Source organism: Peromyscus leucopus, chromosome 22 (assembly GCF_004664715.2).
Source record: "Peromyscus leucopus breed LL Stock chromosome 22, UCI_PerLeu_2.1, whole genome shotgun sequence".
Taxonomy (NCBI): Eukaryota; Metazoa; Chordata; class Mammalia; order Rodentia; family Cricetidae; genus Peromyscus; species Peromyscus leucopus.
Window position 1 is genome coordinate 24,605,805 of NC_051081.1, and position 22,166 is coordinate 24,627,970.

General features: G+C 46.8%; 1 protein-coding gene and 1 long non-coding RNA gene across 4 annotated transcripts in view; one reads left to right on the top strand and one right to left on the bottom strand.

The window, feature by feature from the left end:
• The window catches only part of Thumpd2 (THUMP domain containing 2), a 38,545-nt gene extending 28,810 nt beyond the window's left edge, over positions 1-9,735 (top strand). The window contains exons 9-10 of the mRNA XM_028855208.2: positions 3,731-3,839; positions 9,098-9,735. Coding sequence (XP_028711041.1) covers positions 3,731-3,839; positions 9,098-9,500 — 512 coding nt within the window. The 3' untranslated portion in view covers positions 9,501-9,735. The remainder of the gene's footprint in view (positions 1-3,730; positions 3,840-9,097) is intronic.
• LOC114681618 lies at positions 1,408-18,856 on the bottom strand. Of its 3 annotated transcripts, XR_003732929.2 has the most exons (5): positions 18,363-18,856; positions 6,368-6,451; positions 5,888-6,087; positions 3,488-3,822; positions 1,408-2,979 (listed from the first exon to the last, which is right to left on the bottom strand). It is a non-coding gene; the product is annotated as an uncharacterized LOC114681618 (long non-coding RNA). The 3 variants fall into 3 exon arrangements; XR_003732930.2 differs by lacking the exon at positions 18,363-18,856 and having other exon boundaries at positions 5,888-6,000; positions 6,368-8,340; XR_003732928.2 differs by lacking the exon at positions 18,363-18,856 and having other exon boundaries at positions 6,368-8,340.
• Between the last annotated feature and the right edge of the window lie 3,310 nt (positions 18,857-22,166).

A 22,166-nucleotide genomic window follows, 5' to 3' on the forward strand; every position in this document is an offset into this window, starting at 1 on the left:
GCTGTAACACACAGATCTGAGCGAAAGAAACACATTTGTGATGTAATTACAAGGTGACTACGTAAAGGGAATGTTTACATTGCATCCCGACAGACATTCCACAGCTCGTCACTCATCACTTCATCAACAGGCTTCATTATAACAAGATTCTTTGGCCACCCTTGTGCAGGAGTTTAATGAGCTGTTTTTAAGGTCATGTCGTTTCATTTCCCTTCGTGCTGGTGTGTTTTCCTCTAACACTTATTTCCCATCCTGCTGGCCTGGCTGGTGTTACCTCTGCGGAGTTAACCAGCAAACACAGGACATGGTAGGGCTAGGTGAACATGAAGTATAACAGAAAATGGGTGAGAACTCACCTTAAAAGTGTTTGCATGCTGTCATTGAACTGTTTGGTAACGTTTCTATTTTGTAATGAACTCAGCGTCAGTAAGTTCATGAGAGTGTGTTTTTAACGGGACGGTAAGTACCAAGTCTACACTTCTCTAGAAAGGTAATGATGAGCTTGTAACATGAATGAAGTCTGCTGACATTTCCTGTCCACTGTGACCGAGTGAGACAAGTCTAATAATAGAACCACCTAGCATTTACTTCAAGGCTTAGGGGTGATTTTAATGACATTTGTGGATCAAAGCCAGATGTTTGTCTCATGCAGCTGAAGAAAATGCATTTACCATCACTGTGTGTAAAGCATGGCTTTTCGTTGACGTGGAATGGCTGGTTTTCTAAATGCATGTTGTTCACTATTCAATTGCAAGTGTTCTTACAATTATGATTTTTTTGATGATTTGTTATTAAAAATAAAGTTAGCAAGCATGAACAGATAATTGAGTTCAGTATTGCACAAGACAAAATTCATCCTGTAAATATACCTCGGATGTCTTGTAGCAAGAATCTTCTGATGACTTTCTTGGTTTTAGTTGGAAATGAGTATATTCTAGAATAGAATGGAATGGAACTGCGGTTCTAATTCTGTTGAGTCTACACTTGGTAAAATAAGAACAATAGAGACGACTTATTTGAATTTTATGTTTGCTGGAGTCACTGAGTGGAAGGACTCTGAATGCCAGAATGTTCCCGTTTTCCACCTGAGGTAGAGTTAACAGTAGCCTGCACTTATTGGACTTTGCTCTGAGACCCATTTTGACTTGAACACCTCTAGACAAAATATGTTCTCAAATGTAAATGTAGTCCAAGAAGTTTTTAAATATGAAAGAACGTTTGAAGCTCACAGGCAGTTTTATGAAAAATAGCTTTAAACCATTGATAACACAGGATCAGAAACAAATGTGTCTATGAAACTGATTGATAGATGAGTGAATACTACAATTATTTTAGTGTTCAGATTTTTTTTCCAAGATGGTTTATTTATGTACCAACCTTAGCTGTCCTGGATCTCACTTTGTAGACCAGGCTGGCTATTCACAGAGATCCGCCTCCCTCTGCCTCCCGAGTGCTGGAATTAAATGCATGTGTCACCACACCCCCGGCAGTGTTCAGATTTTTAAGGTTTGATTAAAGCCTTAATGTGCACAAATATGTGTTGTTTTTATGCCCACCATCAGGTAAGATAATGGGTATTTCCAAAGTTATTAATTTTAGCATTCTCCTTTTCAACAATATTCCTTACTGAACTATAAATTAAATGGTATCCCAACCCAATTGCCAAAGTACGTTTTACATGTTTAAGACTACTTTTAGGGGCTGGAGAGATGGCTCAGTTATTAAAAGCACTGGCTACTCTTCCCAGGTTTGAGTCCCAGCACCCACATGGCAGCTCACGACTGTTTGTGACTCCAGTCTCAGAATCCAGCAGCCACTTCTGTCCTCCAAAGGCACTATGTGCGTGTGGCACACATAAAAACAGGCTAGCTGCTGGCTGGTGGTGGTGCACGCCTTTCAATCCCAGTGCTTGGGAGCAGAGCCAGGCGGATCTCTGAGTTTGAGGCCAGCCTAGTCTACAAGTGAGTTCCAGGACAGCCAGGGCTACACATAAACAAAGCAAACAATTGGATGACATTATTTGCGCCTCCCTATACTTAGCTGATATAAACAAAAGAGTTATGAGCATAGAAGAAGACCCAGCAGCAGCTGACCGACCGGGGAAGGTGATGAGCCAGCGAAATAAGCATCTCCATTGTTTTTGGCCACAATGGAAAGAGACAAGTTACAACCGTTTCTAGGGTAGTGTCTGTTTCACAGTGTCTGAAGCAGACTGTCACCCAAAAAAATATGCCATGCACAATAGTGTTTTAGCACAGACACTTTCCAATGTAAAATGTTCAGGGAACATTTCACTAATTAGCTCTTTGCAGCCTGGGAGGTGTTTCATAAAATGCAGACATAGAAAAGATGAATCAGCTGAATAGAGGATGTCAGGGCAAGATGATTGAGTTCATTATAGTATAGAACTAACTTTAAACAACTAAGAGAATGGTTGTTTCTGACAGAACATGAGTGTCCCAGACCTGGACAAGGGAGGGGATGAGAAGCCACAGAAAATACGAGGGAAAAATAGAAGAGAGTGCCCACTTCTAGAAAAGCCAACTAATCCTGTGTTTATGCGTGAAAGCATACCTGAGGACCCGTAAAGCCTACAAGAGAGAATCTTAGCTCCACAGCCCTGTGTTTTAAGTCTTTTTAACCCTTCTTTCTGCCAGAAAACAAAGGAGAACCCAAGTAGTTCTTTTGTTTTTGTTGACCCAGTTTTCAAACTAAACTTTTTTCCCATTCTTGAATCATCCTCCAGAGATATAAAACAGAATTGTTCGCTCGTTTGCTTGTTTGCTTTGGCTGTTCCTGTTTTAGGGCCTTGTCCTTAGTTACAGGTGATCCGTCCACAGGCAGTTCAGAGCACTTAATTTACAGGGTTTCGCTGTGTGCTGTCTTAGGAGCTGGGTGCTAGCCCATGGTCTGTGTTGCAGAGCCCTTAGGTGAACGCGCAGAGTCAGTGGTACTTCCTGTAGATGCTGATGCTGTGGGCTGGAGGAGGGGAAGAGGAGAGAGGACTGTTTACAAGGATTTAAGGACCTTTGTGAAAATAAAAAGACAATCTTTAAAAGATTCTGCTATTGTTGGTTTTTCTTTTACTCTTTTGAGGGGGCCTACCACCCAATAATAAACACAGGGAGTCTTATTCTTACTTATGAATGCCCGCCTTAGCTTGGCTTGTTTCTAGCCAGCTTTTCTTAAATTATCCCATCTATATTTTGCCTCTGGGCTTTTCCTTTTCTCTATTTCTGGAAATCTTGCTCTTACTCCATGCTAGTTGTATAGCCTGGTGGCTGGCCTCTGGTGTCCTCCTCCTTCTCTGGCTACTTCTGTTTCTCCTAGATTTCTTCTTCTATATGTCCTCTCTGCCTGCCAGCCCCACCTATTTCTCTCTCCTGCCTTGCTATTGGCCATTCAGCTCTGTATTAGACCATCAGGTGTTTTAGTAACACAGCACTCACAGAGTTAAACAAATTCAACATAAACAAAAGTAACACACCTTAAAATAATATTCTACAACACTGCCCTCTACAGTTTCCTCCTGCCAGTGACCCTGCCAGACCAGGGAGGATTACACAATAGTGTTGCTGCTCTTTGTCTTCAATCCCCAAAGCATCCTGAGTCTTGTCACCTCGTAGAAACAATACAGAAACTCTGCATTTTATTGAGTAGGTCAGTGTCTTGTTGAGGTGGTCAATGCCTGACCTTGCCGTAACCAGGGTCTCTGGTTTCTCCACTGCAGAGTTACCGCTGCCGTCACAAAGTGTCGATGTTATTATTTCTGACATTCCATTTGGGAAAAAATTCAAGTTAGGAAAAGACATCAAAAGCATCCTAGAGGAAATGGAAAGGTAAGTTGTTGAATTTATTTCCATAATTTCTTTTTTAGCTACAGGCCATTTAGCCAAAATATATCATTGCCCTTAAGTCTGTTCACAGTGGAGTCATTTCCCAAAATTTTGATGTTTAATTTTCTAAAAGTTAGAAGTGTAAAACTGTTTTCTGTGTCTTCTTATACCATTCATTTTATTGAGAAACAAAATGGCTTTTGTTCCAGTCCTATGTATTTCTAAGCCTCACATACCTGCATCCTCTCGGTCAGACCCCACACTTTACAGATGAGGAACTGGGGTCCAGGAAGATTGGCCCTGTGCCTGATGACAGAGCAGCGGAACCACAGGCCAGAACAGTGGGGGCAGGGCCGAGCTTTCCAGTGTTGACCTCAGGCTATAATTTAATGGAAGTATTTTTTGGAGAGGTTCAAACACTGAAGCCTAGATAAACATTTTCCAATGTAAATTTTCCGTTATTTACATTGATACAGGGATAAATAGAGAAAAAATAAGGGATCAATCCATGATAAACTATGTCAGCTGGACATTTGATGGACCAGAGCAGCATGAGTGTTATGAGCCTGCCGTGGGAGTAATATGTCACCAGCTGAGCGTATATTTTGGAAAGAGCAAATTCAGTGTCTTCCGTGAGGAAGTCACAGCCTGGCTCGAGGTCTAAGCCTGCCTGTTAGCCCTCCCACTGCCTCTTGTCAGCTGGGTGTGTCATGTTTCTCACTTGTGTGTGTGCATGTGTGTTCATGCATGTGCACGTGTGTGGAGGCCAGAAGTCTCTGGTGACAGCTTTCTGTATCACTCTCCCCTCCATTTTTTGAGACAAATTCTCTGAACACAGAGCTCTCAGATTTGGCTAGACTGTGACCAGCAAGCCCCAGGGATTCTGTCTCCCCAACTCCCGTGCTAGGATCTCAGGCACACACTACCACGTCTGTTTTTCTACGTGAGTGCTGAGGATTTGACCTCAGGACCTCGTGTTTGCATGGCAAGTACCTTACCTACTGGACCATCTCCCCGATGCCCAGCCCGATGGACCTGATGTAGTAACGCACACCTACATCTGCAGTCCCAGTATTCCCGTGTGAGGTGGGGCCAGAGAGCCAGAACTGACCCTGGAATGACAACTCTGACCCGTGTGTGTGTGTGTGTGTGTGTGTGTGTGTGTGTGTGTGTGTGTGTGCGCGCGCGCGCGCGGCGCACATGCCGTGGCATGCAGGTCCACAAACATAAATAAGAGAAATAAATTTCAGAGGAGAGCCAGACCACTGCCTGTGTCTGCATCCCTGGCTCCGCCCCCTCAAAGCAGCACGTGACACAGGCATCTCTCGAACATCCCCAGATAGTCCCCTCTAGTCACACCCTGACTTCATGTTACAGTCATTGCATGGGGCGTTTTTAAAATACTGTTGCCCATCTCCCACCACTCTCCGCATTTCTAATTTAATTTAGGGTTGGGCCTGGCTGTGTTTCTTCAAAGCCGCCAGTGTGATTCTGTCGTACTGCCCGAGCTCATAAGTACCGCCTGTGAACCTAACTGGATTGCTCACTATTAACCAGTTTATGGTGAGATAACGTGTGAGCCGTGGCACACATTTAAACTGGAACTTTCCGGAGAGACGTTAGACTTGCCCACAGTCGGTAGGAGGTAGATAGAGTAGGAGAAAGCACATGCAGCAGTTGGAAGTTTCTGTGGAGACAACAATGGATGTGCCTGCCTGCCAATCAATTTAAATATTTACCACAGAGTCAGGAAAATGAATATTCAAGATTTCCTGCACGGTTAAGAATGCCTCATTAGGTCCAGTTCAAAGCGTGTGCATGAATGTAAGGGTTTTCTTCTCCTTTGGCCCAGTGTCCTTGCTGCCTGCCCCCAGCCTTTGTGACCCGACTCTTGACATAGGTGGTTTTAGATTCACACAGACAACCCAACAGTGACTGAGAGCACAGCGTGGGAAGCAAAGGACTGATCCAGTCTCGGCTGTTACTCCATAATTCCTGCATTAGCAGCCTGCCTGACACTTCATATCTAATTTTGCTAGCACAATACATACCTTCAAGTGTTGTTCAGGGGATTCCGTGGATCTAAAGCTCTCAGAACAGTTCTCAGCACTGGACAGCGCTCAGCCTCTTAGCTCCTACCCAGACTTCCTAGCATAAGCCGCTTCTTGGAAAGTATGTGGGGACATATATTCAGAGTTAAATACATGCAACTTTTCTCCCAATAATTCACGGGTGTTTGTGGTCTAGACATCTAAAAATCAGAAGAGGAGACTTGTGTTTCTAAAATTAAGGGGAGAGGTGCTTCGTAAACCTAGTCATAATGACAGTGGAGATAGATGGTTGTGGTTGTCATACAGATCGGGAGTCCCCAGGAAGGAATGTGGACGGCTGCCATGGCATGGGCTGTGCATACAGCTCCGTTAACCAGTTCATCAGGACGGCACATTAGGAATTGGGCGGAGCGTTTGTGCTTTCTTCTGATTATTTCCATGTCAAGTACATGAACACAATTTGAAATGCACCTTGCTCACCTTGAAGAACGGGGAAAACTCCATGTGCTGAAGAGGCCTGGAATGGGCTCAGGGAAGAAGACGGTTTCCAGTAAAATCTGGAAGCTGTGAAAGAATTTTGTAAAGGGGCCATGTTTTTATGCATGCCGACGTCCAGTGAGTGACGAAGCAGCAAGGTTACCCGATGACCAGCGAGTCCACCTCTCAGGGTCCCAGGAGAAGACAAATCTTTTCTATGGTTTAGTACACAGGGTTTTCTCACCCTCTTAATAACAAGACATTTTAGAGATGTTATCAATATCAAGAACCAATATATTGCTGTTCAGGGCAAGCATTTTGAGCAATATTATAATTTCTGAATAGCCCTTTTATAAGCAATTCTGTACATGTACATGGAAAGAGGCCAGGAGCATTCATCAGAGAACTTTGGGTCATCTTTTCTTTATCTTCTCTGCCGTTTGAAAAAAGTTACCAATAAATAAGTTGGTAAATATCGCATGAAGTGTCTTGCCTGGCACATGCTAGAACAGAGACGCTTTCTGTCTTTGTCTATAAAATAACAGTGCTGGGGATACATACTTGAAAGGAGAGTTGAAAGGGTTAAATGACATGTGCTACACCGGGCATTTAAAGCGGGGCCTGGCATATAGCAAGCACTGGGTAGATACCAGCTCTCACCATTGGTGAGCACTGTCACTCTGCTGCTACTGCTTACGTCCTCTCGGGATAATCCAGGTAACGTTCCAGGGTGGAAGATCCTCTGATGGTTGATACAGTATAACTAACCTGCTATCCCAACAATGTCACACCAATTTCCATCTCCAAGAATGTCATTGTCTCAGTCTTACCACGCAAAGCATTAGTCTTTCATCTTTGAGAATGAAATGAGTTCAAAGATTGTCATTGCCACTGTACTTACATTTTTATATATTCGGAGATACTTGTAGTTTTCTTGTTTCTGGCTCTGGCAGACAGCCACAGCTGACCTCCTCCCACCTGCTCTGTGGAGAAGTAGCTTCTCCCCTCCGCCAGGCTGCTTCTCCCAGTCCCTTCCCCAAGAACCATACTCTGCCCACCTTCTTCTCTCGTCTTGTCCTTTCCCAAGATGCTTTCAGAGGTGTGCGGATGTCCTGTGTCCTGCACTAGGTCATGAGAACACAGCCATGGGCAGGACAGGCGAGGTCCCCCGTCAGTGTGGCATGACACACAGCAGTGTCTGGTCACGGCTGCTGCGGTGGGGAAATAGGGCAGGACACCCTGCTGGAGTGAGAACAGCGTGCTGTACTTTAGGCCTGGCCAAGAGCTGCCTCTCCATGGAGGTGGTATTTGAGTTCTAGGGCCTGGGGGATGAGAAAGCACACAAGGGAATGTGGTAAGAGGAGAGCAAGGAGTGAGACCAGGTGTCCCGAGACAGAGGCAGGCTACTGAATTTGAGCAACTGAAGAAGATCCCTAGCCAGAGGGAAGTGCATAGGCAGTCGGTCTTGAAAGGCAGGAGCAGGCAGATGGCAGAGGAGCTGGGAGCACCATAGGACAGAAGGGCAGGAGCGGGCAGACGGTAGAGCAGCTGGGAGCACCATAGGACAGAGTCTAGAACTTGCTGACTCCTAGAGTGAGCAGGCATTTGCATCTGCCTTCTGAGTGGACGCCGAGAAGGAATGGTGGGAAGATCATCAAGAGTGGAAACAAGTCCCTGCTGTCCCAATTCATTATCTCCTTTCTGCCCTGGGCCTTCTGTCCCAGGCTCACCGGTGGCATCTAACCCTGGCCACTTGCTGGTCCTGTGGCCTCCGTGTCACCACTGTTGTCCCAGTTTCCTCTAGGGTGTGTCTCCTGCTCTCTTCCGTGGTCCTCCCTTGCCGAAGTCCCTGCTCCCTGCCTTTACGTCCCTCTGGTTCTCCTGCCGTCCCGATGACCCAGTCGTTTTGGCTTTATCATTAAACCTCCTGTCTCGGCCTCAGGCCCCGCTCTCAAACCCTCAGGGTGTGCAGAACCACCACCCCACCCCCCCACCACCGCACCCACCCCACCACCCCACCCCCGCTGTCCTTTGAGACCCGCCCTCAGTGGCATCACGTTCCAGACTGAGCTCTGCTCCCCTCTTCCCGGTTCCCCTTTCAGTGCGTCCATCTGTTGCTCCTGCCCTGCTGGCTCCCAACCATGGCCCTTCCTGTCACTCCTCAGCCTCGTGTGTGCACCTTGCCGCTTCTGCCTCTCTCGCTGCCCCTCGCCTCCCTCGCGGCCGTGGTCCTTAGTCACTCACGTCGGTGGGCTCTTCAGCCACTGTTTCCACAGATGTGTCACTGGCAGGACTTGGGTGACAGAGTAAATCGACTCTCAAGAGGGTCTTCCCTTTATGAGATCTTCTAACCGTCCCTTTGTTCACGTCCCAGCTCCTCCCTGGTGACTTGTGCCATCGGCCTTTTCTTTCTTAAATGTGCTGATTCCATAGGCTTCTGCCATTTGCCTTCCCCCATTACACCATCATTTGTTAGAATGTGACTACAAATTACTTTGAAGCTTGCCTTTTAAGTAGAGCAAAAATAGATAATTAAAGCAGATTTGTACTAGAGATTCCATAATTGCTATAATGAATATGCATTATAGAAGATGCTACCTAATTATCAAAACCCTTGTTTTTAAATAGATGAAATTAAATTTCAGATTAACAACTATTTCAAATAAATCGGGGTTGTTTGTTGTTTCAGAAGAAAGAAATACTCATCCCAATTACCATTTTTTTTTGTCACAGGGTGCTGCGTGTTGGTGGAGCCATGGTCTTGCTGCTCAGTGAGGATCACCACAGGCACCTTAGAGACTGTGGAGGCAGCAGCATCCCCCCGACTTCCCAGGGCAACATCACGGATCCCGAGATGAGGACGTTTCTGAATCCTGACAAAAGATCTGGTACATCAGACACAGCATCGCCTTCACAGAAAGCCAGTAGCTCCCAGTGCCCCAACAGAGTGGTGCCCTGCGGCTCCCTGGTGCCAGTGGAGTGCTTCAAAGTTAGCCTTGGAAAAACAGATGCCTTCATATGTAAATATAAAAAGGCACCTGCTTCTGGACCGCCTCCTGCTGGATGCCATGAGCCAGGTGCACCTCCTGAAATGGCAACCCTGCCGGAATCCCCCAGGCTCCAGGATTCCTTATAGCCCCAGAGTGCCAAGTGCCAAGCCTCTGCAGATGGATGTGGCCAAGGAACACACTGGTTGAATAAAGCTTCCTGCTCTCCAGTACTCAGTGTTCTTGACAAGACCAGCTACTGAAGATTTGAAAAGACTGAGTGTAAAAACTACTTCATCCCAGAAATCAAACTTTTAGAAATGAGGAAACCTTTATGTGTAACTTTTTATATATATATATTAAACTTGACTTTTTAACTTATAATTTGCTTCTCCATTGAAACGAAAATTATTTTTATTTGCTGTAATTGATGACTCATATTTTGTAAAACATCAGATAATAACAGGAAGCTGGAATCCCTCAGCATGATGAAAATGAATTTTGCTTTTTTAAAAGTTTTTTTTTTTATTTTTATTTTATGTCTGTGTATGAGTGCTTACATGGATGTGTTGCACCATATGTGTGCAGTGTTAATGGAGACCTGAAGACAGCATCAGATTCCCTGGAACTGGAGTTACAGGCTGTTGTGAGCCGCCATGCGGGTGCTGGGAACTGAATCCAGGTCCTCTACAAGAGCAGTCAGTGCTCTTATCCAGTGGGCCATCTCTCCAGCCCCTGGAATTTGCCTTTTTGAAAAAGCATTAATAAATTGTTCCCTTACTCTCCTTTGTAGAGATTCGATGTGATTCTCGTGTTTGCTGGTTGAGAAAGAGAAATTGGAAGGTAGTTAACATACATGTTCTTACCTGACCTTTTATATAGTAACTCACTCTTTGTCAGGCTTGATACGGTTTGAACGAACTTCCTATGTTTAGGAACTCCCCACCTTTTGACTCTCATCTCCCCCATAACTTGCCTTCCAAGTAAGGTATGGTGTTTAGTCTAGCCACGTCCCCACAAAGGTACACTGACTAGTGCAAGCCATGCATCTGTGTGCTGCAGCAGCAGCAGCAGTAGCAGCAGCAAGGTGGTCTTTGCCAGAACATTCCTGCCCTGGAGCTGCAGCTTCTAGCTTGGCTTTCCGGCTTTGCTAGGTGAATTTGGAATGCTGCATGCTAACTTTGAATATGTTCTGCTTTTGCTCAAAGTCTAGATTTGCTTGCTAACAAGTAATTGCTAGCTAATATGGAGCTAGATACTCCAGGATTTCAAGCAAAAAGTCCCCAGAAATTCAAGTGTGTTGTTGTTTGTGAAGCCTGGTGAGGTGAAAGACAGGGCATAGATAGCAATGTAGACAGCTTGTGGCAGGTCTTGGTAGTGAAACAATCCATTCCTCCTGTGCTTACCGACTGCCACAGAATGTATAAAGACCCTGAGGAACACCAGCTCTGAGGAGTGGCCTCTGTTTATAACAGAACTTGGCAGCCCAGGAGAAGACATTCAAGTTCCCGTCTTGAGTCAATGCAGTGGTCTCAGCCAGGGGCAACTTTGTCTGGAGACGACCTATAGCAATATCTTCAGACTTTTTGGCTGCCGCCTTAAGCAGAGAATGAAAATTGGAGTCTAGTAAATAAAGACTAGGAATTGTTAAGCATCCTGCAATGCACAAAATGCCACCAAAGCCAAGCTGAGAAACATGGGCTTATGACAGAGCAGGGAACGCCGGAATGACTCATGATTGTGTGACGACATCGCCTTCTGGTCACCATTGGACTGAGGGAGCAAAAGAGCAAACTCAGAATCTGAGCCTGTGAGGTGCCAAGTTCTGTCAGCTGAATTCACAGCCTAGTTTTTATGTGGAGGAAGTAAGTCCATGATGAGGGAAGGAGAAACCATAGACTTGAATGGAGATGTGAATGACTGAACTATCTCAAACCCACTCAGGCTTCTGGGTGCTCCTGTTGAGCAAGCCCACATGCATTAGCAGATTTTCTTCATGCTTTCTGGACTGAAGACAGAACCCAGCAGCCTTGGGACCTGGGGAGAAAAGGGCTTTTACAGCAGAATTCCAAAGATTGCTAATTGATAAACAAAAGTCCAGTAATTGGGGGGGAGGGTTATATCTTAACCAAAATTGGGACCAAATTAAATTGTTGCTATCAATGCAGTTAACATAGGACTCTATATTTATAATAGAATGAGTACCTGGGAAGGTGTGGTTTGAGTAAGAATGGATCATCTATTTGAACACTTAGTCATCAGGGAATGGCACTTCTTGAGAAGGATTAGGAGGTGTGGCCTTATTGGAGGAAGTGTGTCACTGATTTCGTATCTCTACGAAATCCTCAATTTAAAGAGAGTGAGTTTCTGTTCCCTCACGACTTGTATACCGTTCTCTGCCCAGCCATCACTACCTGGGATTAAAGGCATGTGTGCTTCCCAGTACTGGGATTAGAGGTGTTTGCCACCACTGCCTGGCTCTGTTTCCAGTAGAGGTAAAAACTAGTTGGTGGCTGTTTGGCTTCTCTGATCCCCAGGCAAGTTTGTTAGGGTACACAATAGCTCACCACAGGTTTCCTCTTCCTGATGCCTGTGGATTCAATGTAGAACTCTCAGCTACCTCCCCAGCACATGTCTGCCTGTGTGCCACCATTGATGTTAGTGGACTAAACCTCTGAGGCTGTAAGCAAGCCCCAATTAAATGTTTTGTTTTGTTTTGTTTTGTTTTCTAAGAGCTTCCTTGGTCGTGGCATCTCTGCACAGCAATAGAACACTGGCTAAGATAGAAGAGCTCGAACCATTCGAATACTTGATCAACTGAAACCTAAACTTAGTGGCTTTCTCACTACCTGAATCTGAATGGCAGAATTCAAGATATACAGAAGAATTCAAAAGCCTTATGCAGAGAAGCATTGGAAAGGACTTACTATATTTGCCCACCCTTCAACTCCGCTCTCTCTCCCGAAGCCCAAAAAATGTGGCCTCCGTTACAGCATTGATGGTGGAGGAATCTCTCTAGGGGCTGGACTGGGGAGGTAGGGGATGTAGGATACCGCTATCGCAGTAGGGCTAATCTCAGTAGGGAAGATGAGCACCGCATGAGCGATCTCAGTAAAGAAACCGCTATCAATGGGCACAGACACAAGTGGAGTCCAAGGCCTGAGTGGTACCTCACGTCTCCTCCCCAGGACCCTGGGTAAGGGAGACTAGGTTGAGCATCCCTAGACTCCACTCAACACCAACTAGAAGCAGGTCTACAAAGTCTCACTTCTTACGCACCTCTGGAAACCAAAAACTCAGCTCTGCCTGGAACCAGCGTCAAGTTACAGTACATTAACCAATTCCCAGGCTAAATCGTAGCATCATGCCCTTCAAATGGAAGGAGGGACCTCCCACCTTGGGAGAGCTCCCAGCCTTCCAAGGAAAGAATTACAACCAGTTAACTGCTCACCAAGCAAGGGGAATATCTAAACTTCTCTTTCCATTGCCGGCTGACGATGGCCCTTTGTTAGCCCTCATTCCTGGAATTCCATATACCACTGCCTTCCACTGGTCAGAGTGAGGGCTCATGTGACTTCAATGATAAGTAAACCTTTGGCCCCGAACTGCCTCACAGTCCTATCCTACACAGTAAATACTACACACCTCCTGTTACCAACACACTTGTATTAATTCGTTCTTTCTGCTGCCCAAAAATACCTGCTAAAGGCAACATAAAAAAAAAGTGTATTTTGACTCAGGATTTGACATTACTGCCCATCATAACTTAGGAAGGCGTGGCAGCTGGTCACACTCTATCCACGATCAGGAAACAGAACGCAATGGATGCTGCTGTTCACCTTGATTTTTCCTTTCATGCAGTCCGGGCCCCCAGCCCATGGAAGTGCTGCCTGCCCGCATTAAGGGTGGGTCTTCCCACCTAATCTAGAAACTCCCTCACAGACAGTCCCAGAGGTTTGTTTCCATGGTGACTCTAAACCCCATCAAACTATGAGGATTAATCATCACAGAGCTGTTCTAAGCCTGAAGCGTGTTCATGACCCAAAGCCCTAGTTGAATTTAAACATTTAGTGGGGGGATGGGGAGGGAGGGGGACATCAGAAACAACAGACTTCATTTACTTGCTGGGTTAGAACAGTTGTGGTAACTGTGAAGAGGAGGAAGTTCCAGCCTGGGAGAAAGAGCCACCTATGACAGTCAATCTGACTGTCACACTGTTGAAACAATGGACCTCAAAGAAATGGCAATTTCCCCCAGGAACCTACTGGGAGAAGGAGAAGTCCCCAGCCAGAGGGAGAACTTGTCACATAGATTTCACAGTTGGAACAAACATATCAGACCACTTTACAGGAGAAATCTGAAGCCCAGATAAGGGGTCAGGGTGGGCAGGAGCACACATTGACCTTGATGACTTGGATGTGCTTATCTTCAGCTTTTATCTTTAATCTCACTGCAGGACACTGAGATTTATTTAGGGGAGTTGCTGTATCTTTGTCCTTCTCGCCAGTGTGGCTGTATTGAATAAGTGTCTTTCTGATTTCCAACACTGATGTGACTGTTAATGGACTTATTGAGAACAGGCGGCTTGGGGCACAGGTTGGAACCCCCCAACTTCAACAACAAAATCATTGTGGAGTAGGAAACTAGACTTTGCTTCTCTTCTCTTTTTTTTCCTTTTTCTTCTTTTTATGCATAATGTGTATGATGTGAGTGTGTGTGTGTGTATGATGTGTGTGTGATGTGTGTGTGAGTGTGTGTGATGTGTGTGTGATGTGTGTGTGTGTGTGTGTGTATGATGTGTGTGTATGATGTGTGTGTATGATGTGAGTGTGTATGATGTGTGTGTGAGTGTGTGTGTGTGATGTGTGTGAGTGTGTGTATGATGTGTGTGTATGATGTGTGTGTGAGTGTGTGTGTGTGTGATGTGTGTGAGTGTGTGTATGATGTGTGTGTATGATGTGTGTGTATGATGTGTGTGTGAGTGTGTGTGTGTGTGTGATGTGTGTATGATGTGTGTGTATGTGAGTGTGTGTGTGTGTATGTATGTATGATGTGTGTGTGTGTGTGTGTGTGTGCGTGCCAGCACATGTGTGGGCTCATGTATGTCCACACATGTAGAGGCCCAAGGCTGATGTCCTAAATCACTCTCCATCTTTATTCATTTTGAGGCAAGGTCTTTCAATAAAACCCAGATCTGAGGTTATGGCTAGTCTAGCCAGCCAGCTTGCTCCAGGGATCCTTGGTCTCTACCTTCCGAGGCTGGATTACTAGCTGCCATACCCACACAGAATTTACGTGGGTGGTTGGAATCCAAACAGCAGCCTTCTTACTGTTGGGTCCAAAGTGGGCCCCCAAAAATGGCAGTGCTGGTGACATTGTCCTAAACAGGACTTTGGTTGGATGAAGAAGGATTGTAATCAGGTAAACAACCATAAAGGTTTCTGTTTACTGGAAAAGCAGATCTCTTTAAGGGGTGTCTTTTGTCAAAGACCAGCCTTAACCTTCCCACAAAGGTCAACCACTTCCAGCAAGGGCACCCACAATGTTCCCTGTCAATCCCAACACCTGGTATCATCTCAAGGCCCTGTCGACTCATAAACTCTGTTTGCTTTTTGGTCCCCAATAAACCTTCCTTTCTACCCATGGAGTGGTCTAATTCTGTGACTTCACTGCCCCCTCGCCTGCACATGCTGGCCCTGTAAGCCCTGAGCAACCTCCCAGCCCATTTTCTGTTTTGTTTTGTTGTTTTTTTTTTTTTTTTTGGGGTGGGGGAGGTTCCACAGGGTTTCTCTATGTAGCTTTGCGCCTTTCCTGGATCTCGCTCTGTAGCCCAGGCTGGCCTTGAACTCACAAAGATCCACCTGCCTCTGCCTCCCAAGTGCTGGGATTAAAGGCGTGCGCCACCACCGCCCGGCTTGTTTTCTGTTTTTAATTAGGACAGGTCTAACTGAGATTGTGAGACTGAAGCAAGTCTTGAAAGGTGATGGAGGAGTGGTCCAGAAAGAAGGAACAGGTCGGCGGTGGAGCCTCTGTAGGAGACAGGAGAAGCACACCAGAGAAGAGCAAAGGTACCTGGAGCAGAGTGGAGAGTGAAAGACCAGGATGATGCAGGTCAGACAGGGTGCTGAGGCAAACTATAAAGGCTGGCTTGAACACATGAGGGGGTATCCAACAGCCGACAGAATCATGCGTGGCGAACTGTTGGTAGGAAGGGAATGGTAGAAGTAGAAAATGGGTTGTGTAGTTGTTTGATTGCCCTCTTGTCTCTACCTCCAGAATGGGAGCTTCCTCATAGGCTGCACACCTGGCTAGCTCCGAGGTGGGTAGTGGTGGTGGTGGTGGTGGTGGTGGCGGTGGTGGTGGTGGTAATGGTGGTGATGGTGGTGATAGTGGTGGTGGTGATGGTGGTGGTGGTGGTGGTAGTAGTGGTGATGGTGGTGATAGTGGAGGTGTCGGTGGTGTTGATGGTAATGGTGGTGTTTTCAGTAATACAGGGAAGAAAGATGGGAACAGTCGAGGTAGGAGGGGATAGCCTGTCTATACTCTAAAAGTAGGATAAAGGGGATCTAGGGCATGTTTGAGAGCCGTGTGATGGATGACAAGGTGACAGATGACTGTAAGACCTTTGGGCATGCGCCTGAAGCAAGAGAGTTCCTGTCAACTGAGGGGGGGGGAGGTTGCAGAGGCAGTGGGGGAGGGGGAAGTTTGGGGTATCAGAAGTTCAGTTTTTAGACTTGCTAGTCTAGACAGCCTAATTCCAACTTGTCTAGCCGAGACAGCCTAAACTAACAAATCTAGTTTAGACTCGCTCGATAGACGGTTTTAGACTTTCTAATTTTGAAACATGCATTAAGCAAAGTGGAGATGTCAAATAGGCAACCAAACATTGGATCTGCAGTTTAAGAAGAAAGGTCTCCTGTGGAGGTACGCATAAGATACAAGGAAGTGAGTGTGAACTCCTGAATGGATGCTGTGCCCACGGCGGCAGCTGATTGACAGATTAGAACCCGGTGCTGTGGAAAGACTGGGATGTTACAGGTCCAGACACTTAACTACTTTATCCTGAGCTGGCTTTAGACCTGGAAGAGCCACCTTTTACCCACCCCTGTGTCAGAGCTCACATCCTGTGATTAATAAAGAAAAACCCTTGGAATCTCTTAACTTAGCAGACTCCACTGGCTTCTACCACCCCAAAAGCTACGAATGTCATCAGATAGCGTCTTGGGCCTATAGAAAAGCTCCCCATCTTCTGTTACCGCCTCTCTGCTGTGCCCAGCAATGTGTTTTAAACTTGCCTTGACTTCTGACTTTCTTGGTTCTGTAAAACTATGAAACTGCCCCCATGTTACAGCATAGAATTTAGGGTAACTGGAGGGGGAGGTAAATCTGTGTTCCTGTGGTCACCCAAAGTGGCTCCAGAATCAGTTCTCTTATTTCTTTTAGGGTGAGAGCTGAGGGGGGTTGCACAAACAGGGGCCAGGGCTGAACCCTGCACTCCTCCAACACTAACAGAGGAGACAGAGATGGAGCCACCAGGGAGCAAATGCAAGAGCATGGTTGGCTGGAAGCATATGGACACGGGTTAAGGAAGAGCAGGGAGTCACTCTGCCTATTCAGCTACCCGACCACATGGGGAAAGAAAGGCAGTCAATCACTGAGTTTGCCAACAAGGTCATTGATGGCTTTGGCACTAGAAGTTTTTATAAGAGGAGAGAAACAGGGGCTGGAGAGATGGCATATTGACTGCTACTGTAGAGAACCTGAGTTCAGTTCCCAGGACCCACAGAGCGGCTCCTAACATCTGTAACTCCAGTCTCAGGGGATCTGACGCCCTCTCCTGACCTTCAAAGTCATTGCATGTACACAATGCACATGCAAACAGAGAAACTCACCCATGGTTATTGGGGGAGAGGAGTACTATACAGGCATGCTTGATATAACACAATAAATATGCTCCTAACATTTTTCTCACCCTCAAATTCATGCTCTAAAACAACAGAATTTCTTTTTTAAACAAATTAACAAATTAGGTTGGGCAGACCATCATCTTGACATTCTTACAACCTAGGCGCTAACAGAAACACCAATCTTAATAAACACGCTAGTATAAAATTAGATGCAGGAGCAGGTGCCCATGGATTGCTTGAGCCCAAAGGTTGAAACCCAGCCTGGATAACATAACAAGACATTCCTCCCCTAAACGTCCTTTTCAAAAAACAGTACAATCAAAAAGACATGCCGGGCTGGAGAGAGGACTCCGTGGACAACGTGTTTGCTGTGCTCCCATGAGGACCACGCTTCAGATCTCCAGAAGCCACATAAAAACTGGGTGGGCGTGGCAGCCACCAGTAATCCCGGTGTGTGAGAGGCAGAGATAGAAACCCCTGAGCGGGCTGCCTAGCCAGACTAGGAAGCTCCAAACGAGACCCTGCCTCAGTATACAGAGAGATCAAGGAAGACACACAACATCAACCCCAGGCCTCCACCCTGGCACACGGGTGCACCCACACACATATGAATATACACAGACGCATGCCTGCCCCCACCACACATATTCAAATAAACATATATCACATTCCCAATAAATAACATATTGGCAAGAAAAGGACTCCAGTTTCCCAGGGAAAAGGACAAAGTCACTGTGACAAGTTGAGCATGAGGTAGTGTGGGAGCCACTGAGCAGCACCTCATGGCCGAGGAGGTGATAACTTAGTGTCTCGTAGCTTGCTCAGTCACCTCGTTGAGTTCTTGCCTTTTTATATTCTGGTTGCTCGTATTTAATGGTACGAAATATTAGTATGCCACGGGAGGGGAGAATAACTTACTAGTCAGCGTTATAATGAATGACACCGTCAGGTTCTTGGAAGGAATAGTTGACCCTGTGCCCATCACAGAGACCTGAAACAGAGTGAGCTGCACTGTGCAGGAGGTGCTGACTGCAAATTCCCTTCTGACTGCTTCGCTTTTCTCAGTAAAAGAAAACAAAACAAGAAAACTAAATGGCACCTTACCCAGTTCCGCAGCAATCACAAGACCTTCACAACGCCTCCCTCTCTGGCTGGAGAAAGAAGGCTGTTGATTAATGGAAGGGCCAAGGTCACGTGCCTCGTGCTCCCATTCCTGCCGAAGTAGCTAGCCAGAGGCACCGCCACGTGGTCCTTACAAAACTGCAGGCATCATCAGTACCACCAGAAAGCGAGGCGGAGATGCTTGATGGAGCTCTTTGGCATCGGAGGGCAGCCTGGGTCACCTCTGGGGTTGCCGATCTCATTTCCTGGAAGCCTCGTAAGAGAGACTCCAGCTGGTCCGGGCCCCACTGTCAGCAGCTCCACATTAATGTCCTTATGACCTGAGAGCTCTAACGGTGCCCGGAGCATCTGGGGCAACGGGAGAGAACACAGCTGCCGCCTCTTAACTTCTGGAGCAGTGCCAAGCTCTAGCCTGCGAGTAATTAGTCTGCTTTTGGAAACAACTACTGGTTTGCTACTGGGTCTTGACTTTTGGACGGAGGGTAACCATGTGACCAGCAATGCATATCTGGGAGTGATTTGACCTCCCACACCCAGAGTCCCGGGGAACCAGCAAACAGCATTTCCTCATCAGGCAGCGGCGGCATAGCTCAGCGCAGAGCTCCACGCGTGACTGCTTAGGGGCCGCAGGGGAAGAAAGTCCGCAGTCTGTCCTGCCAAAGGCCTCCCACCACCTCGCCATCCCTTCCCTCACAGTCCCCCAAGGAATTAGCAGTAGGAGGCCTAAAGACATCAGGACTGGAAATCTGGCTCACAGGTGACTCTGCAGGTTTTTCTGCTACCTGTGGGGGAGGTTTCAGTGCCACTCCGGTGAGGAGGTGTAGGAAGAGAAGTCCTCTTCTGGAGCCGAACTGAGAGGGTTCTGTGTCAAGCAGAGACTCACCTCCCCTGGGTCCTCTAGATGTCGGCCTGTCCCTTCCCCAGCCACCTCGGGGTGGTTGCTCAAGACCTCGGGGACAAATGGCGAGGATGGAGAGAATTCATTAAGAACAACGATGCCTTCTCGCCAGACCGAAGGGGCCACTGCTACTGCTAATTAAATTGTCGTCGTAGTGACCAGCTGTGAGGCGTGTCAGACCACAGTCAACAGAAAGGGGGTTACAGGAGAGACCATGGCACAACTATTTCTTCCGATTATAGACTTGGCGCAATCAACACGTTCTGTGTACACAGTGAACGGCCGTACTCACAGTTGTGTCAACTTTCCGTACGCTATGATGCTTCTCACCAAACAGCTCGTTTTGTAGGGATGTGAAAAAGTGACAGACATTCCTAGGATTCCTTGTCTTAACCTTGCACCCTGTCATCTGAAGCAGAAGGTGTTATTTATCCAGTCCTTCAAAAGCTCTACCAGGCAGAGACTATTCCAGAGACGCCGAGGATCAGAATGGGAACACTGTTTGTGTTTGTTTGTTTGTTTTAATGATAAGCGGCACTGGTTACCGTGGGGAAAGGTCATGAGCCACGGGCCATGACAAAATTCAGTATCAGAGCTTTATTAGGGGGAGGGAGGACAAAAGAACCAGGCCTGGGGAAGAAGCACGTGCAGAGAGCAGAGAGAGAGAGAGATGAGATAGTAGGGGACCAGGAGAGAACAGAGAGGGGAAAGGAGTCTATGTCCGGCTTTGTAAGGATTCCCATGAACATGCGCAGGTGGGCTCACGGAGCTACACCACGCATGCGCTGATCGCGTGACCACGCCCCACACATGTAATCACCAGCACGCACTGATGATGTAAGACGCAGCCCCCTTGCTTAGCTCCTGAACTGCAGGTGTGCAGTCAGGCCGCTGGAGTGGGGCAGAATCCTAACACATTGGCTCCATTTTTTCCCCTCTTGCTAAGCTCCTCCCACTGTGTTTCCTCACCTTCCGGTGGAGGGGTGGGCACTAACACCCAAGTTTTTCCTTTTAGCTCAACACCAGCCCCTATCTCAAGCGCCATGTGTGATAAAGTTCTGTAAATAGGGGACGATGCCGTATGGGGTAGCGAGAATCCTAATTGGTCTTACTAATAAAAACCTAGGGCCAGATATCTGGGTAAAGGCTGAAAGAGCAGAGAGACAATGGAGCAAGCCGCAGCCACCTCTTGCCTGGCCAACTCCTCAGCGGACAAGGGGCCATGCTCCGGTCTCCGCCCACCTTATATTCCTTTCTCTGCCCAGCCATATCACTTCCTGTTTCCTCCTCCCAAGTACTAGAATTAAAGGCGTGTGTGCCTCCAAGTACTGGGATCAAAGACATGATCCCAAGTGCTGGGATTAAAGGTGTGTGCCACCACTGCCTGGCCTCTGTGGTTGACTAGTGGCTAGCTCCGCCCTCTGATCTCCAGGCACGCTTTATTTGTTAGAGCACAAACAAAATATCTCCACAGCCGTGTCTTGAATAAAAGGCTGTTTCAGATTTTAATCTCACCGGTGGCACTTTTCTTTCCTTAAAGACTCGATTCGTCAGCTGAAGATACATCTCGGCTGGTAGAGCGCTTGCCTGGCATGATGAATAATACCAGGCAGATGGTGAGGGGATGGGGAGTTAACCATTACAGGGAAACTTACAAAGTAATTTGAAATGACATCTTCTGTCAAAAGAAAGCATGGTAATTGCTACAAAAGACAAATATAGAAACAAAAGAATGGGTTTCGTTATGACACTTCATGCAAACATACCGTTATCCTTCTCTCCTATTCATTCCTCCTCTTCTTCCCCCAACCTCCCTTCCCCTCTTCTGCTGGTCCCCTTCACCCCTCTCCGCAAGAAGCCCCCCCACTCCCCGCTTCTGCTTTCAAGGCTTGGCCTGTTAAAAGTCAAGTTGTTGCTCCATCTGGAGAGCTGTGTAGTAAACTCCTCAGAAGGGTGATGGTGGTACGCTGCACCGGCTATGAACTAATGACCAACAGATGGCGCTGTTTCCCCCATAGTCAGAATAAAGGGTCCGGAGCCGAACTCTTCATCACCCTACTGACTTTGTATCTCATCCCCAAGTGCCTGGTCTTCCTGACTTTGTGCTCTGAACACCTCTTGTTCCTGGTGGAAATCTTCAGGGCTCTCGCCCATTCCATTGAAGAATCGGGGCATATTCCACACAGTCTCTTGATCTCATCATCTCATGGAAAGATCAGCCTCGTTGCAGAAAATCCGCACGCCGCCAACATCATCACCGCTTCTGCCATGCCAACCCAGAGCTTGCTTTCTTATCTGACAACTATGATAAAGAAGCCCTTCCTATGGAAAAATACACAAGCTTCTCAGTGCCGGGCAGTCTGAATGTAGTCTTCTAGCTCTTCCCAGAAACTGTCTTGTAAACCAGTTTTTCTGCGTCTAGGAATCTAGATCTACTGAGCTTGAGGTCACACGGTATGTTGCAGTCTCCTTCCAGATAAAGGTAAGAGGCAGAAAGAAAGCCATTGGTTCTGTGGGAATCTGGGTTTAAAGGAAAGCAGCTCCTCTTTCTGGAGAAAGCAGTACCCAACTCCCTCAAATTCCTAGCTATTCATGATTCACAGGAAGCAGCCAGGGTCATTCATGGAATAATCCTGCTCTTTCTGTAACTGTCCCCCACTCCCCACCCCCTTTTATTTTTCTGTAACTGCTCTTAAAGAGGATTTCACTGCCAAGACACACAGCAATGAAGTCACTGGATAAGGAGGTATTGATTATTTTGGATACATCATTCCATTGGACAGAAAAAAACACACAGATGTAGGCTGTGAGGGTTGGAATGCTATCTCTGTGTGCTCAGTGACAGGTATGTACGTCAAGAACCCAAGTGTCAGCCTTAGTTCCCAGCA